Here is a 15,286-nt window from a genome sequence, read left to right as displayed (position 1 = left end):
ATAAATTATTTTGCGGCAAATGAAAAGTCGAAATATTACATTAGGATTCAATGCTGAAAATTTTATGCCACACAAACCCTTGTGGCTGTGTATTTTAAGATAAATGCATGGCCAGTGTTAATTCAATGGTCTGACAGTTTATTACAAACATACTCCCACAGCATCAGACTAATGCAACACAAGTTCAGACATAGAACATTGTAACACAAATCTAGTGATATGTGAGCAACAGCCATTTGTAAACTGCACTGAAAACAGGGATTGAGGTCCTTATTATGAAAGCATTTGGAAGAAAATGGCCCTGCTACAATATGCAGTACTCTCTCAAACTGACTCCCATGTTGTCTACAAGCAAAAATGTTTATCAACGTTTTAACACAATATTTACGATGCACAAGCAAGTTTTATTTCACTGAAGTTAAACTGCGGTAAAATAATGACATACAACTGAAAACCCTTTTTAAATTAACACAAAGTCCAATCTACAATACAAACATGAAAAGGGGGAAACTATCATTAAAAATGGGTTTTTGGAAAATTGTGTTTTGGAGTTTGTTTTTTTTCTCATACGGAATCACAATACATAATCTGACATTGCAAAAAACATGTGTAAGACATCAGCACGTCCCATTACAGTCATTAAAGTCAATGAACAATAACATTTTCATTTGAACAGAGTTGTTCATGCAGAACAGAAGAGCGAAGCACAGCACTGTACGTCAAGAGGGCCTCAGTGCAGTCTGTATCAACAGTCACTCCCTTCAACAGTTTCTCTTTGAAACAGTGGAGATCTTCTCTGGAGCGGCTGCCATCTCATGTCTAAGTCTCTTCAACCCAAGTGAATTACGTACTACTGGGGCGGCATCCTTATTTGTCTACTCAAGGTCAGGTAATTCTGAAAAATTGAACAAGATGATGTAAAGCTGACTTCGCAGTGACTCATCTGCTATTAGGCACCCGGCGTTGCTTTAAAAAAAATAAAAAAAATAAATCACATAAAGACAACTGAAATAATGCCTATACTTACGGTCATCATCACTGTCTCCAGACTCATGCTGCATCAAAGACACACAAGTCAGATTTGAACTTTTTTTTTTTTTTTTTTTTTTACATATTCTATTTAACAAACATCATTTTACCTCGTCTATATCAAGGTCATCCCCGCCCATGTTTTTCATGATCTGAAAATATCTGCATTCAGCACTGTACATTTCTGTGCAATTCCTTTAATCATGTCTTTACTTACCTCTGAAAATTTGTCAAACCCAGACAAGTCTTCATCCGAATCATTTTCCCAGTCTTTCCAATTGTTAAAATCAACACTCAACCAGTTGCACTGTAACATAAGACATTAGAAAAAACACTCCACATTTTTTACATTTTCTCTTTCAGTTATAGTGCATTTTTTTATTTGGACCTCCTTGAAATTCATCTCTAAACCTCCAACTGAAGAGGCCTTTTCTGGACTATTGAGTAACTTATGCCATTTCTGTAAAAAACAAAGTGACTTGCCTTCACTTTAGCTTTGGTTAGTCGCACCCATGTTTTCCCTGGTTCTGCCTTTCGTATACAACACAAGACCGACCTGTCAGTGCGTCTGTGCTTGGATTCCTGAAAACAAGACAATATGAATACAATACAGGCAAATACATAAACATCTAAATAATAATTTAAAGAACATACTTTTGGGTCTATTTCTCCAAAAAGCTCAACTTCATTTTGATGTTTGACATTATCTGTTCCACTAACACAGCTGTGACAGAGAACAAATGAAAATTATTTTTTTTATCAAATATTAAATGTTTAAGTAGCAGATGAAATGTCACCTGAAATCCAGCTTGCTTTTGTCAAAATTTACTTTGACATCTCTGCTGTCTTCAACACAGAACTCAACAAAAACTGCGTCCCGTCTGTCATACCATTTGGCTGGTGCAGGATGCCTGTTGATAGAAAAGAGTCAATGACACAATCTAAAATATTATCCATTTCAAAATTTTATATATATATATATATATATATATATATATATATATATATATATATATATATATATATATATATATATATATTGTATATATATATTTTTTTTAATAAAATCAATTATTCAGGCAGAATATTTTATCTCTGTTGTGTACTTTATGTACAAAGGTCACCTGAGTTCACGTTAGACCTGGGCAAAGCTTCACCATTCATTATACTCAAAGGGGTGAGGTCCAACATACTTTACAATTACTATTTCAAGAGATCAACACATGCACAGCCAATCTACTTACTCCCATACATATCTATTCATCATATTAAAAAAGACATGAACGATTTCTACAACGGATCACTGCAGGTATATTTCCTGTTTGCTCCAGCGAACGTTAGTTACCCCAATAGCTCAAGTGTAATCTGCCAGGCTAATGATGACACCACGCTTTTTCATTGCTAACATTAACCTGTGATTGACATTAGCTTCTTTGCTAATCATAGAGCTTTGGTGAGTGAAGTACAGACGAATATGTTTATATCAGTGACATGTGTTTGATCACAATGGGCTGAATAAACTGTATATTGTACATTAATGAACGCGAAAGCTTCTCTCGGTGTGAGTAACACGTTGTACTATGACTGTATTGAAGCTAACGCGTGTGCTATGCCAGTAAGCTAATGTTAGCCGATTGTCCTACTCTACTTGAGGAACGTGCTAACCACTACAGATGAAAAAACAAATCAAAGACTTACATTTTGATAGTGTTTATAAGTTATCAGCGTTGGGACACGTTTTGGTCAATAAACTCAATCCTTGTTCAGATTCACCCGGCTACTACGTTCATTGAAACGTAAACAGTTAACAAATTGTGCGATATTCTGCTGTAGTATCGCGTAGTTTCGGTCTTTAATACGTGATGCGAGAGCAAAGCCCAATATGGAAAGGCTAGAGGACCTTAGATACTGTTGCAGTGTCAATTTCGGCGGCCATATTGTAGCTGTCAAAAGAGGAAAACTCTAACAGATTATAACTAAAAACAGGCCCAGAAATTGCCTTAAAATTATAAATAAAGGTAGTAAAGTATTGAGAACTCGCTTGTGGCTAGAAGTATCTGTCAGGGTTTGCTTTCACTGAATCTATCTTAGTTTCGGGCAAATGATTTCTTCCTGAGTTATATCGACGGAGGTCAATACCTATTCCAAATCATTCAAATCAAGGAATCCTCACGTCTGAAACCATAGACATAAATGTCTATGCTTGAAACAGACAAATACACCTTAATACTACTACTACTTAATGTAAAATTACAGCATGTTGGGAAGTCAAGACGCTGTATGGACTCAGCTACTGACAATTATACTATGAAATCAGCAAAGTCTATTTAAAGAAAATGAGGGCTTCCTTAGTTTGCATGAGCTTTTGAATAACTTAGAATTTACAGTCTGGGGGCTGCTGGTACAAAAAATAAATAAATAAATATATATATATATATATATATATATATATATATATATATATATATATATATATATATATATATATATATATATATATATATATATATATGCCCAGAAATGACCTTAAAATTATAAATACTGGTAGTAAAGTAATGAGAACTCGCTTGTGGCTAGAAGTATCTGTCAGGGTTTGTTTTCATGAATCTATCTTAGTTTCGGGCAAATTATTTCTTCCTGAGTTATACCAACGGAGGGCAATACCTATTCCAAATCATTCAAATCAAGGAATCCTTATGTCTGAAACATGACATCATAAAAATAATGAAATCTATCATACAATAATATATTTCATTATTTGTATGAGGGCCAAATTATTATAAATTAATGCCAAAGGACAGATTCCCCAAACTCATTTGCATGACAACTGAATGAGTGGGTACTCCCTGTATGTAGGCTGTGTGCACATATCGTGTTTGTCAAGCTCTAAATCACGACCGAAGTATGATTCACTGCCAGAACACTCACCAACATAGAACATGTTATCCTCCAATCCTGTGCGCGCAGTGACGAACTTCCTGGTCACATTTTAGGCTGGTCTCAAATACCTTGTTTTAATGAGGAGCGCTTTAACTGTAGCCTATATGACGGAGGAAAGGAAGCTGTCACTCGGAAGATACCAGAACTGTCAGGTTTATCTGGCTCAAACAATCTTAGAGCCTGCGTGAGGGAGCCGGATAAGAAAGTCAAAATGCTATTTACTTTGTGTAACGCCTAACTCAAGGACGTAAGCTACGTGGAAGACTAACAGCCAAGACCGGGGACGAGCTGCTGCTCTGGGTTGCGTTTGGTGGCATCGAGAACGACTTGATGAGATTTTAAGCCGATATGGAGATTATGAAACGGGCGTACATTGGGATACCATGTCTTGACTACTAAAGAGTAATGCTCCGCGGATAAGCTGCAGCAGCGAGGGGCGAGAACAGGCCTCCTTCTTCTCCGATGGATGCTATTTAATCCCGCCATAAACCTCCCTAACAGGTAGCGACGAGCTACGGTAAAGGGTGAGGCGTATTTTCATCAATAAATGCACAAAAGTCGAGCTCATGTAGCTATAAAATCATTGTTAGACCCGTCGACTCCCATCATCGCGGCACTGGAGGCTTATGTTTACGCAAGCTCTTGTTCATCTTTTCTCTCTGTTTTCTGTTCAACAGGGCGCTTCACTCGCAATTGAAGGAATTTATGGGATCACGAGGTAAATTAACTGTAGAATCACTGTGTCGTCATAATGGTGTTTAGATATGTTACAATTCAGCCTTTCAGGGATAGGCGGTAGCTCTAGTTTCCCTTTGTTTACAGTGTGCATTTGTGAACAGCTGATCTGCCGCGATGCTGCCTGCTGCATGAGGCTAACGTGATGCAGCCAAACACCAGCCACTCTTCATCTCTTATGAACATATCAAGTTTATTACTCAGCTATAACTAGAGTTTTGACATTGATTGTAACATGGTTTCGTTCGTTTTGATAAACCATCTGTATTTGCGCCTTTCACACATGGAATCCAGCTTGCTCTGTGTGGTACTATTACTTGCATTCTTGTGCTGTAAACATGTGTTCTGTCCTTTCTGTGCAGTCTCGTCTGATGAGATGAGTGTGCGTGCGGGCCAGGGCAGTGACGAGGTGCTGGTTTCACAGGCAGTGTGGGATTACCTGGCTGCAGCGGGGCGCCCCTGGCTCATTGACTTCCAGCACAAGCAGGGGATGAGAGCTGGTATCATTAGGCGAGGAGAGAGGGGGGGCTGCTGTGCCGTGAGGCTGCAGCCGGTGGAAGGCTTCAGGAGCTCTGGTGCTGGTGTGATGGATGAACCCATCTCCAGCGAGACGCGGAAAGCTTTCATTGACTTATGCCGCTGTGCCCGAAAAGAAATGAGCAAACTGGAGGGGGGACCAAAGAGAAAAAGGACTCTACTGCCCTGTGTTGGAGTCCTGGAGCCAAACGGTGGAGAGGGAAGCTTGATGCCCCCTCCTCTTCCTCAACCGCGGCGCTCCCAGAGGCAGCAACAGCGCTTCAGGAAGCCTGCGGATGAAGAGGCTTGTGCCATGTTTCATGAGTTATCTCAAAGAAAAGACATGGACCCTAATATGTCCTCCCACAGTGAGGCAGAGGACAACAGCACCTGCTCCATTTGTATGGGGGACATTGTGGACAGAACCATGCTGGAGAGGTGTGGCCACTCTTTCTGCCGCACCTGCCTAGACCAAGCCTTTAAAGTGAAGAAGGCTTGTCCTGTGTGTCGACTGGTGTATGGACAGTTAATCGGTAACCAGCCAGCAAATGGTACAATGATTGTAGAGCGAGACCCTGATATCGAGCTTCCTGGACATGAAGGATATGGGTGTATCTGCATCATCTACAGCTTCCCTCCTGGACTTCAGGCGGTGAGTTACTTATGACACTTTTACTACTACTTAATTTACAAAGAGTTTTCAGTCTATATCCTGTCCAATTATGAGCCATTCAAGCAAACAACATATCTCCTTCCAATAAGATTGATTACCTCTGTCAAGATTACATCCTGTTGTAAAACAACGTTTCTAAAATCATCTAGGACTAGCTGGTTAACAAAGGCCAGTGATGATGAAATTTTTAAATCAGGTTCCTTCACACAACAAAACTGATTATGCAACTGTTTTGGGTAGAGTCAAAACCCATGATGAGAAAAGAGTAAAATCTATAGCACATCCCTTTTTTGCTGAAAACCTATTTGGTTTTCATCCTTTTTGAAAGCAAATGTTGTCAAAAAGTAAATATTCTTTGAATTGTTTATTGTTATTTCTATTCTCTTTTGGCATGTCCAGCCTGAGCACCCAAACCCAGGTGTGCGTTACCCAGGAACTGACCGCGTGGCCTACCTCCCTGATAGCCCTGAGGGGAACCGTGTGCTGGGTCTGCTCAGACGAGCCTTTGAACAGCGCCTTATCTTCACCATCGGTACCTCCATGACCACGGGCATGCAAAATGTCATCACGTGGAATGACATTCACCACAAAACCTCAATATGGGGAGGGCCTCGCTGGTATGTAAAGATTGTAACTCCATTACACATATTTGGTGATGTAATTGACTAGTACTCAATATGTTAAATACTGCAAAGTATGCACTAGTTCTACTTAAGTGTGTGATAATTACATGGGCATTGACAAAAGACTAGGAGTGAATTTGTTTTGTCTCTCATCCAAATAGCTTCTTCAATTTTGATAGGATTCTGGAAAGTCCCTGCCTTTAAATATTTGTCTTGAAGGGAGGGACTAACTTGAGGCAAATATTCGAGGCTTGGCCTACAGTGGCAAAACACATTGACTCCTAAAATCTTTTCTCCTGTTCTGTTGACAGAATAACATTTTCTACCTGCAATCTCTCAGTCCTATTTGGACAGATACATGTGCATTAGTACAATTTTCTGTCCCATCAGCATCAGTTGGCACAACACACTCAATACTTTTCTCTGTCTTGAAAGACTATCAGTTGATGTCTATGTTGAGATTTACTAATGGCATCCTAATTTGTTCTGACAGTTTTGGCTACCCGGACCCGACTTACCTTGTGCGAGTGACAGAGGAGCTCAGAGAGAAAGGCATCACAGCGGACTGATCGCCTCATAGTGACTCTCTTCCAGGACTCTATGACTTTTTACTGTCCTTGCTCTGAGCACCACCCCAGCCTCTGCCCACTGCTTAAAGGACTCTCATCTGATGCTGCAGCAAGCCCTCACCCCTACATTAGCTGTTCATTTGTTTGTTCGTATCAGCAGCAGTGCTAAAAGTGGAAGACCATATTTTGAGTGCAAAGCATTCTTGTATAATACGAACCTAACTGTTTTCAAATAGAACAGAAGCCTGATGCACAAGAGTGTCACCATGTTGGTACTGTACAAGGTACATTGTTATTATTATGATTAGTTTTTGTTATTTGAATATTTATGTTGTGGATATTTTGTTTCATATATACAGATTTTGGTTTAGTTTGTTAAATTTAAATGATATGGATTTCATTTTGTACAATAACTACAATCCAAGGCACTCACAGGCATTTTATTTATTTTAACATTTTTATTATTATCATTTAGTTTTGTGGAGCTGGTTCTAGAAGAGTTCTAGGTGGAAGGAGATTGCTTAGATGCCAAATTGTTAATGTAGTTATGGGCTGTAAACGCTTATAAACTACAAATTGATGTCAGTTTCTTGGAAGTATTAGTTTTTTATTTTAATACTTTCCTCTAATTTTACAAAACAATGGCGAATGTATGCAGAGTTTTGCAGCACTTTTCTGTCCAGTCTATTTCCTTGGAATCATCATTCCTTTGTTATACCCGATTTTTAATGCATTGAGTCTATTGATTCTCAGTAGTATTCTTGTCAAATAGGCCAATCTAGATTTATAAAGATGTCAGTATGTAAAGGGCATATAGACCAGTCATACCAAATCCAAGGCACAAAAGCTCTTTAAAATCTATACCTCCTTGTTAAATTGGGAGAGTGAAGTATGAAATATCAAATTATTGATTTAACATGTGAAACATATGTAATATTGTTTATAAAAAAATATCACAGGTACAATTGATCTGAGTTATTATATAATTGTGCCTTCTCTTACATTTAGTTTGATTATAAAAAGTTAGCATGCTGTAATTAAGATTTATTAGGATAAGATTTGTTTATATAACTTGTTTTAGAGGATTCTCTGACTTAAAACCTCACAGAACCTACCATTTTGTTTATAATGATCTTGTAGTCCAAAATTCAACTAAGATGACATTTGTTAAACATTAATAATTTATATTCTTTTAAAACTAATTTATTTTGTTAAAGCCCCTACATTTCAGTTAAGGGACCAAGAAACTAAAACATTTGGACATAAGTTATGTGAGTAGCTCATAAAGTTACCAGGCAAACATTTCTATGCATACATAAAGGAGTGAGCAAAATTAAAACTTAGGAAGGGATTGTTGAGGAAAAGTTGTTAATTTGCTTTTCCAGTTGTTTTAGTTTATACTCTGTTGATATAAAAATGTGCTTTACATTTTAATACTTGAATAAAAAGTTATGTTTCAAATTATCTACACCCTTTCATTCCAAATATACAATTCTGTGTAAAACGCAGCTACTACTGACGTAAAAGGATATACATTTCTTTGGCCACCCTGGTAAACTTGAAATGTAGAAAACAATTTCAGCTATGGTCTTGTACATGACTTTTTAGTTGTATTTTAGAACACATTGCCACATAACAAGCTGGTAATAATAGTTTATTTAATTTCATTTTTTTTTTTTTTTTCATTGTATCATTTATTTATTTGACTTAGGACAGTGCATTTTAAAGTGTCAGTAAGCAACTTCCACATAAGCCAGAGTTAGCACAATAGCTAGGTTTCCTAAGGTAAGTAAAATCATTAAATATTCAATTAATTAATTAATCATTGCATTTATATAGCGCTGTATAAGATACCCAAAGCACTTCATTATTCAGTCACTCCACACTCAGTGGTGGTAAGCTACTACTGTAGCCACAGCTGCCCTGGGGCAGATTGACAGAAGCAAGGCTGCCAATCCGCACCATCTGCCCCACCAACGACCACCATCACTCACGCACACACCACTTTCATTCTAGGCAATGTGGGTGAAGTGTTTTGCCTAAGGACACAACAACAGTTTTTGCCATTGGCGGCCCACTGTGGCACCTGGAATTCCCAGCCCGGCCCTGCTTAGCTTCTGAGATCTGGCGGAATCAGGCTTTGACAAGCAGGTATGGCCACATTTAGACAGCAACAGACGCATTACTGACATTACAAGACATTCAACATTGACCCAAGTAGCCAAGTGCCCAAGAAAAAAGCGGAAGTTCATCCATGGGCGTTGTTTTCAAGCGTCGGTCTATTCCATAATTTTGAGCCTCTGATAGACCCCATGGCAATTTTAATTTGTATCAGGCATCCAGGTTTTGGGGTCGTGCAATATATTCTGAACGTTTAGCCTGTTCTTTACAAAAGGCTACATAGGGCTATATAGTAAGGGTTTCCATCCAATCACAGCAGCGCTGTGGGCCAATCGAAAGAGAGCGGTACTTTCCTCCAAGACGTCATCTGTTTTTGATGATAGCTACAGCAACCCTGTCGAGTTCAGCATAGCACGACAAAGTTCATAAAGCAATGGGAAACAAGGAAGACTGTCCGATTTGTTTAGACACAATCAGAGATAAGAAGACTCTGAAGTGTCGCCACTCCTTCTGCTCAAAGTGTATCGACTCCGTGTTCAGGTCAAAGCCAGCCTGCCCCATATGCAACACCTTCCACGGGGTGTACACCGGGACCCAGCCGGAAGGAGCCATGTCTGTCACCCGCAGCTATCGGTCTCTTCCCGGGTATGAACACTGCGGGTCAATCGCTATTGACTATGTGTTCGCCTCGGGAATACAAGGGGTGAGAATTGAATTTGATACCACGTAAGTGTTTTAGCAACTTGGAAGAATTATTATACCGGCCTCTGTGCTTTTCCGTATAGGATCCGTCAAATGTCCACTTGGGGATGCTGTTGTATAATAAAATGGTGAATTTATAGTGCCTAGTACCTTACATAAGGACACACCAACAGTTTCCACTAGAGTCACTGCTGACCTACTGTGGCACCTGATATTACTGTCCTTGCTATTCAGTTCTTACAAGACTTTGACAAGTATGGTATATGCCACATGTAAACTGTACCAGTGAGCTATACACAGAGTATAGTAGGCCTATATGATATAATTTTAGTTGTGATTTACTATAGTCTTATGCCTTATGCTTTTCCCTGTAACCTGACACTACTTCCTTCATACTGATACTGCCCTGTGTTACATGTATATTGTTTGATTCAGCCTGAGCACCCTAATCCTGGAAGACAGTATAGAGGCACAGCCCGAACAGCCTACCTCCCAGACTGCCCAGAGGGAGAAAAAGTCCTAAGATTGCTCAAGAGAGCCTTTGAGCAAAGACTTATCTTCACCATTGGCCGATCGGCCACCACTGGACTCAACAATGTCATCACCTGGAATGACATCCACCATAAGACCAGCATGACAGGAGGTCCTCAGTGGTAAGGTCTAATTTTGTAAACATGATCAGTAAATATATGGGATAACCAGGGATTTGTCTGTTTCAGTTTTGGGTATCCTGATCCTGGTTACCTTTCAAGGGTTCAAGAAGAGCTTCAATTAAAAGGAATTACGGACGAAGACTGAACTGTAAAGAATTCTTAAAACAAAGCTATATCTCAATTATTACTCATTTGTATTATTGTTGTATTATTGTTCAAGAGTCTATGATTCTATTACATGGATGTTACCAGAAGAATTGCAGGTTTAGTTTAATGATTCCACTGTTGTTTTACTCTTTGTGTGTGTGAATTTCCTTTGAGGAATTGTTGTGTTATGAAATATCTGTGTTTACCAAAGATGTACCTTTGAAGAGAAGCTGTTTCCTCATTGTGACCTCATTTTGGAGATAACTGAAATCTCAGGGCAGGTGTCTTCACAAGCCTCTTATGCAATGCATATTCTTTTAATTAAATCATATACATTCCACTGATGCATGATAGTGTCAATATTTATTCTGTTTTCTTTACAAATTTTGTTTTTATTTTGTTTTTGTTCTCCGCGTACTTAAGTTTTATAGGTAGCCTAACATAGGTTATATACGATTTGTATAAACTATTTCATAAACATGACCTTTGTCCTCAGGTTACAGCTGTTGTAATGTATCAGTGTTGTGTACTGAGTTGTATTCTTTATCATTTGATTTTGCTTCCGAATATTTGTCTGTTAATCCAAACAAACTTTTTTTTTTAGATTTTTCAGATATCTGTAAAACTTTTTTGTCAGTTCAATGGTTCAACCTCAAAAAAAAAAAACTTTTACTGGTAGCATAGGTCATGTACGATTTGTATAAAATATGTTTTTTGTTCTCAGGTTTGAAACATTTTAAATATGTTTCAATATATTTCACTGGTAACAATTATAACTTTGATGTTGATTCACATTTACAAAATTATTTATATATATTTTTAAAAGTGTCTACTTTTGTGTTTTGTGTGTTTTATCAGAAAGCTGAATGAGCCCCTTAGTTTGAATTGAAGTATTTAGCTTACCAATGTATCTATGCTCCCGTAGGTTGGCACAAGAGGGCGCCTTCAGCTTCAACAAATGCAACCATAGCTCGTACTTGGTATGCAGCTATACTGTGACACCAGCAGCGCCTCCCAAACCAGCCAAAAATCAGAGAGAGAGAGAGAGAGAGAGCTCCTCATCTGCCCCACATGATGATGACTCATGTGTTTCTATGGCGATAAGGCAGTTTCAGTGAGATACACAGATCCTATACATGTTTTATACAGTTAAAGTCCAAAATAGTAAACGCATAAATCTACCACCCCTCCTTGAACCGTCACCTTATCGTGGTGGAGGGGTTTGAGTGCCCGAATGATCCCAGGAGCTATGTTGTCGGGGGCTTCATGCCCCTGGTAGGGTCACCCAAGGCAAACAGGTCCGGGGGGACGGGTCAGACGAAGAACGGTTCAGAAGCCCCTATGATGAGCAACACACAGAGGCCAGTTACGTCGCCCGGATTGGCATCACCGGGGCCTCACCCTGGAGCCAGGCCTGGGGTGGGTGCTCGCCAGCGAGCGCCTGGTAGCCGGGCCTTCCCCCACGGGGCCCGGCCGGGCTTAGCCCGAAGGAGCGACGTGGGGCCGTCCTCACGTGGGCCCACCACCCGCGGGAGGATCCATATGGGCCAGTGCAGAGAGATCTGGGCGGCAGTCGACGGCGGGGGGCCTCGGCGACCGGATCTCCGGACATGGAGACTAGCTCTGGGGACATGGAATGTCACCTCGCTGGGGGGAAAGGAGCCTGAGCTTGTGCGGGAGGTTGAGCGTTACCGACTAGATATAGTCGGCCTCACCTCCACGCACAGTTTGGGCTCTGGAACCCAACTCCTTAAGAGGGGCTGGACTCTCCATTTCTCTGGCGTTGGCCGCGGGGAGCGGCGGCGGGCTGGTGTGGGCCTGCTCATTGCCCCACAGCTCAGCCGCTGTGTGTTGGAGTTTACCCCGGTGAACGAGAGGGTCGCGTCCCTGCGCCTTCGGGTCGGGGACAGGTCTCTCACTGTGGTGTCGGCCTATGGGCCGAACAGCAGTGCTGAGTACCCGGCCTTCTCGGAGTCCTTGGGAGGGGTACTAGACAGTGCACCATCCGGGGACTCCGTTGTTCTCCTGGGGGACTTCAACGCCCACGTGGGCAACGACAGTGACACTTGGAGAGGGGTGATTGGGAGGAACGGCCTCCCTGATCTGAACCCGGTGGTGTTCTGTTATTGGACTTCTGTGCTAGTCACGGTTTGTCCATAACAACACCATGTTCGAGCACAAGGGTGTCCATAAGTGCACGTGGCACCAGGACACCCTAGGTCGGAGGTCGATGATCGACTTTGTAGTCGTGTCATCTGATCTCCGGCCGCGTGTCTTGGACACTCGGGTGAAGAGAGGGGCTGAGCTGTCAACTGATCACCACCTGGTTGTGAGTTGGGTTCGCTGGCGGAGGAGGAAGCCGGAAAGACCTGGCAGGCCCAAGCGTGTAGTGAGGGTCTGTTGGGAATGTCTGGCGGAGCCCTCTGTCAGAGGGACTTTCAACTCGCACCTCCGGGAGGACTTCTCCTGGATTCCGGGGAAGGCTGGAGATATGGAGTCCGAGTGGGCTTCATTCTCGGCTTCTATTGTCGATGCGGCTGCTCGGAGCTGTGGGCGTAAGGTCTGTGGTGCCTGTCGCGGCGGCAATCCCCGAACCCGGTGGTGGACACCGGAAGTAAGGGATGCCGTCAAGCTGAAGAAGGAGTCCTATCGGGCCTTGTTGGCTTGTGGGACTCCTGAAGCAGCTGACGGGTACCGGCGGGCCAAGCGTGCTGCAGCCCATGTGGTTGCGGAGGCAAAAACTCGGAGCTGGGAGGAGTTCGGGGAGGCCATGGAGGAGGACTATCGGACGGCCTCAAAGAAATTCTGGCAAACCGTCCGGCGCCTCAGGAGGAGGAAGGAGTTCTTCACCAACACTGTTTCCAGTGCGGGGGGAGAGCTGCTGACCACGACTGGGGACGTTGTCTGGCAGTGGAAGGAATACTTTGAGGATCTCCTCAATCCCACCGTCGCGTCTTCCGAGGAGGAGGCCGAGGCTGGGGACTCGGGGGCGGACTCATCCATCACCCTGGCTGAAGTCACTGAGGTGGTTGGAAAGCTCCTTGGTGGCAAGGCTCCGGGGTTTGATGAGATCCGTCCTGAGTACCTTAAGTCTCTGGATGTTGTGGGGCTGTCTTGGCTGAAACGCCTCTTCAACATCGCGTGGCGGTCGGGGACAGTACCTCTGGACTGGCAAACCGGGGTGGTGGTCCCTCTGTATAAGAAGGGGGACCGGAGGGTGTGTTCCAACTATAGGGGGATCACACTCCTCAGCCTTCCTGGTAAGGTCTATGCCAGGGTACTGGAGAGGAGAATCCGACCGATAGTCGAACCTCGGATCCAGGAAGAGCAGTGTGGTTTTCGTCCTGGCCGTGGAACACTGGACCAGCTCTACACTCTCCATCGGGTGCTCGAGGGTTCATGGGAGTTTGCCCAACCAGTCCACATGTGCTTTGTGGTCTTGGAGAAGGCATTCGACCGTGTCCCTCGTGGTGTCCTGTGGGGGGTGCTCTGGGAGTATGGGGTCTGGAGCCCTTTGCTAAGGGCTGTCCGGTCCCTGTATGACCGGAGCAGGAGCTGTGTTCACATTGCCGGCAGTAAGTCAGACCTGTGCATGTTGGACTCCGCCAGGGCTGCCCTTTGTCACCGGTTCTGTTCATTGTATTTATGGACAGAATTTCTAGGCGCAGTCAGGGGCCGGAGGGGGTCCGGTTTGGGGACCACAGGATCTCATCTCTGCTGTTTGCGGATGATGTTGTCCTGTTGGCTTCATCGAACCAGGACCTGCAATGTGCACTGGGGTGGTTTGCAGCCGAGTGTGAAGCGGCTGGGATGAAGATCAGCTCTTCTAAGTCTGAGGCCATGGTTCTCGACCGGAAAAAGGTGGCTTGCCCTCTCCAGGTGGGTGGGGAGTCTTTGCCTCAAGTGGAGGAGTTCAAGTATCTCGGGGTCTTGTTCACGAGTGAGGGAAGGACGGAACGTGAGATTGACAGGCGGATCGGTGCAGCTTCGGCAGTGATGCGGTCGCTGTATCGGACCGTTGTGGTGAAGAGGGAGCTGAGCCGAAAGGCGAAGCTCTCGATTTACCGGTCAGTCTTCGTTCCTACTCTCACCTATGGTCATGAGCTCTGGGTAGTGACCGAAAGGACGAGATCGCGGATACAAGCGCTTGAAATGGGTTTCCTCCGCAGGGTGGCTGGGCGCTCCCTTAGAGATAGGGTGAGGAGCTCAGTCACACGGGAGGAGCTCGGAGTAGAGCCGCTGCTCCTCCACGTCGAGAGGAGCCAGTTGAGGTGGCTCGGGCATCTGTTTCGGATGCCTCCTGGGCGCCTCCCTCGGGAGGTGTTCTGGGCATGTCACACCAGGAGGAGGCCCCGGGAAAGACCCAGGACACGCTGGAGGGACTATGTCTCTCGGCTGGCCTGGGAACGCCTCGGGGTCCCCCCGGAGGAGCTGGAGGACGTGTCTGGGGTGAAGGAAGTCTGGGAGTCCTTGCTTAGACTGCTGCCCCCGCGACCCGGCCCCGGATAAGCGGACGAAAATGGATGGATGGATGGATAAATCTACCTGTTAAATATTGCCAAATTGTTGGAACAAAGG

General features: G+C 43.3%; 3 protein-coding genes across 9 annotated transcripts; 2 read left to right on the top strand and 1 right to left on the bottom strand.

The window, feature by feature from the left end:
- Positions 1-121: 121 nt before the first annotated feature.
- On the bottom strand, positions 122-2,887 carry ptges3a (prostaglandin E synthase 3a (cytosolic)). The gene is made up of 8 exons (XM_020929694.2): positions 2,728-2,887; positions 1,827-1,940; positions 1,684-1,753; positions 1,513-1,611; positions 1,247-1,336; positions 1,140-1,181; positions 1,028-1,055; positions 122-895 (listed from the first exon to the last, which is right to left on the bottom strand). Coding segments are annotated over exons 1-8 (465 nt in total). The 5' UTR covers positions 2,730-2,887; the 3' UTR covers positions 122-875.
- On the top strand, positions 2,372-8,549 carry dtx3 (deltex E3 ubiquitin ligase 3). 7 transcript variants are annotated; one of them, XM_055166342.1, is made up of 5 exons: positions 2,372-2,482; positions 4,647-4,687; positions 5,067-5,872; positions 6,293-6,510; positions 7,010-8,549. In XM_055166342.1, exons 2-5 carry the CDS (start codon positions 4,675-4,677, stop codon positions 7,083-7,085), a joined length of 1,113 nt encoding a protein of 370 aa, XP_055022317.1. In that variant the 5' UTR covers positions 2,372-2,482; positions 4,647-4,674; the 3' UTR covers positions 7,086-8,549. The 7 variants fall into 7 exon arrangements, with proteins under 7 accessions (XP_055022317.1, XP_055022315.1, XP_055022318.1 ...); XM_055166340.1 differs by lacking the exon at positions 2,372-2,482 and adding an exon at positions 3,788-4,470; XM_020929689.2 differs by lacking the exon at positions 2,372-2,482 and adding an exon at positions 3,807-4,493 and having other exon boundaries at positions 4,792-5,872.
- Positions 8,550-9,554: 1,005 nt separating this feature from the next.
- Positions 9,555-11,052, top strand: LOC110164969 (probable E3 ubiquitin-protein ligase DTX3). The gene is made up of 3 exons (XM_020930115.2): positions 9,555-9,909; positions 10,344-10,561; positions 10,628-11,052. The coding sequence occupies exons 1-3, from the start codon at positions 9,640-9,642 to the stop codon at positions 10,704-10,706; spliced, it is 567 nt and encodes a 188-aa protein (XP_020785774.1). The 5' UTR covers positions 9,555-9,639; the 3' UTR covers positions 10,707-11,052.
- The last annotated feature ends 4,234 nt before the right edge of the window (positions 11,053-15,286 follow it).

This window comes from Boleophthalmus pectinirostris, unplaced genomic scaffold, assembly GCF_026225935.1.
Source record: "Boleophthalmus pectinirostris isolate CB_2022bp ecotype Guang Dong unplaced genomic scaffold, ASM2622593v1 HiC_scaffold_8, whole genome shotgun sequence".
Taxonomy (NCBI): domain Eukaryota; kingdom Metazoa; phylum Chordata; class Actinopteri; order Gobiiformes; family Gobiidae; genus Boleophthalmus; species Boleophthalmus pectinirostris.
The sequence above is the reverse complement of the archived record's forward strand: the minus strand, read 5'-3'. Positions and strand labels throughout refer to the sequence as shown.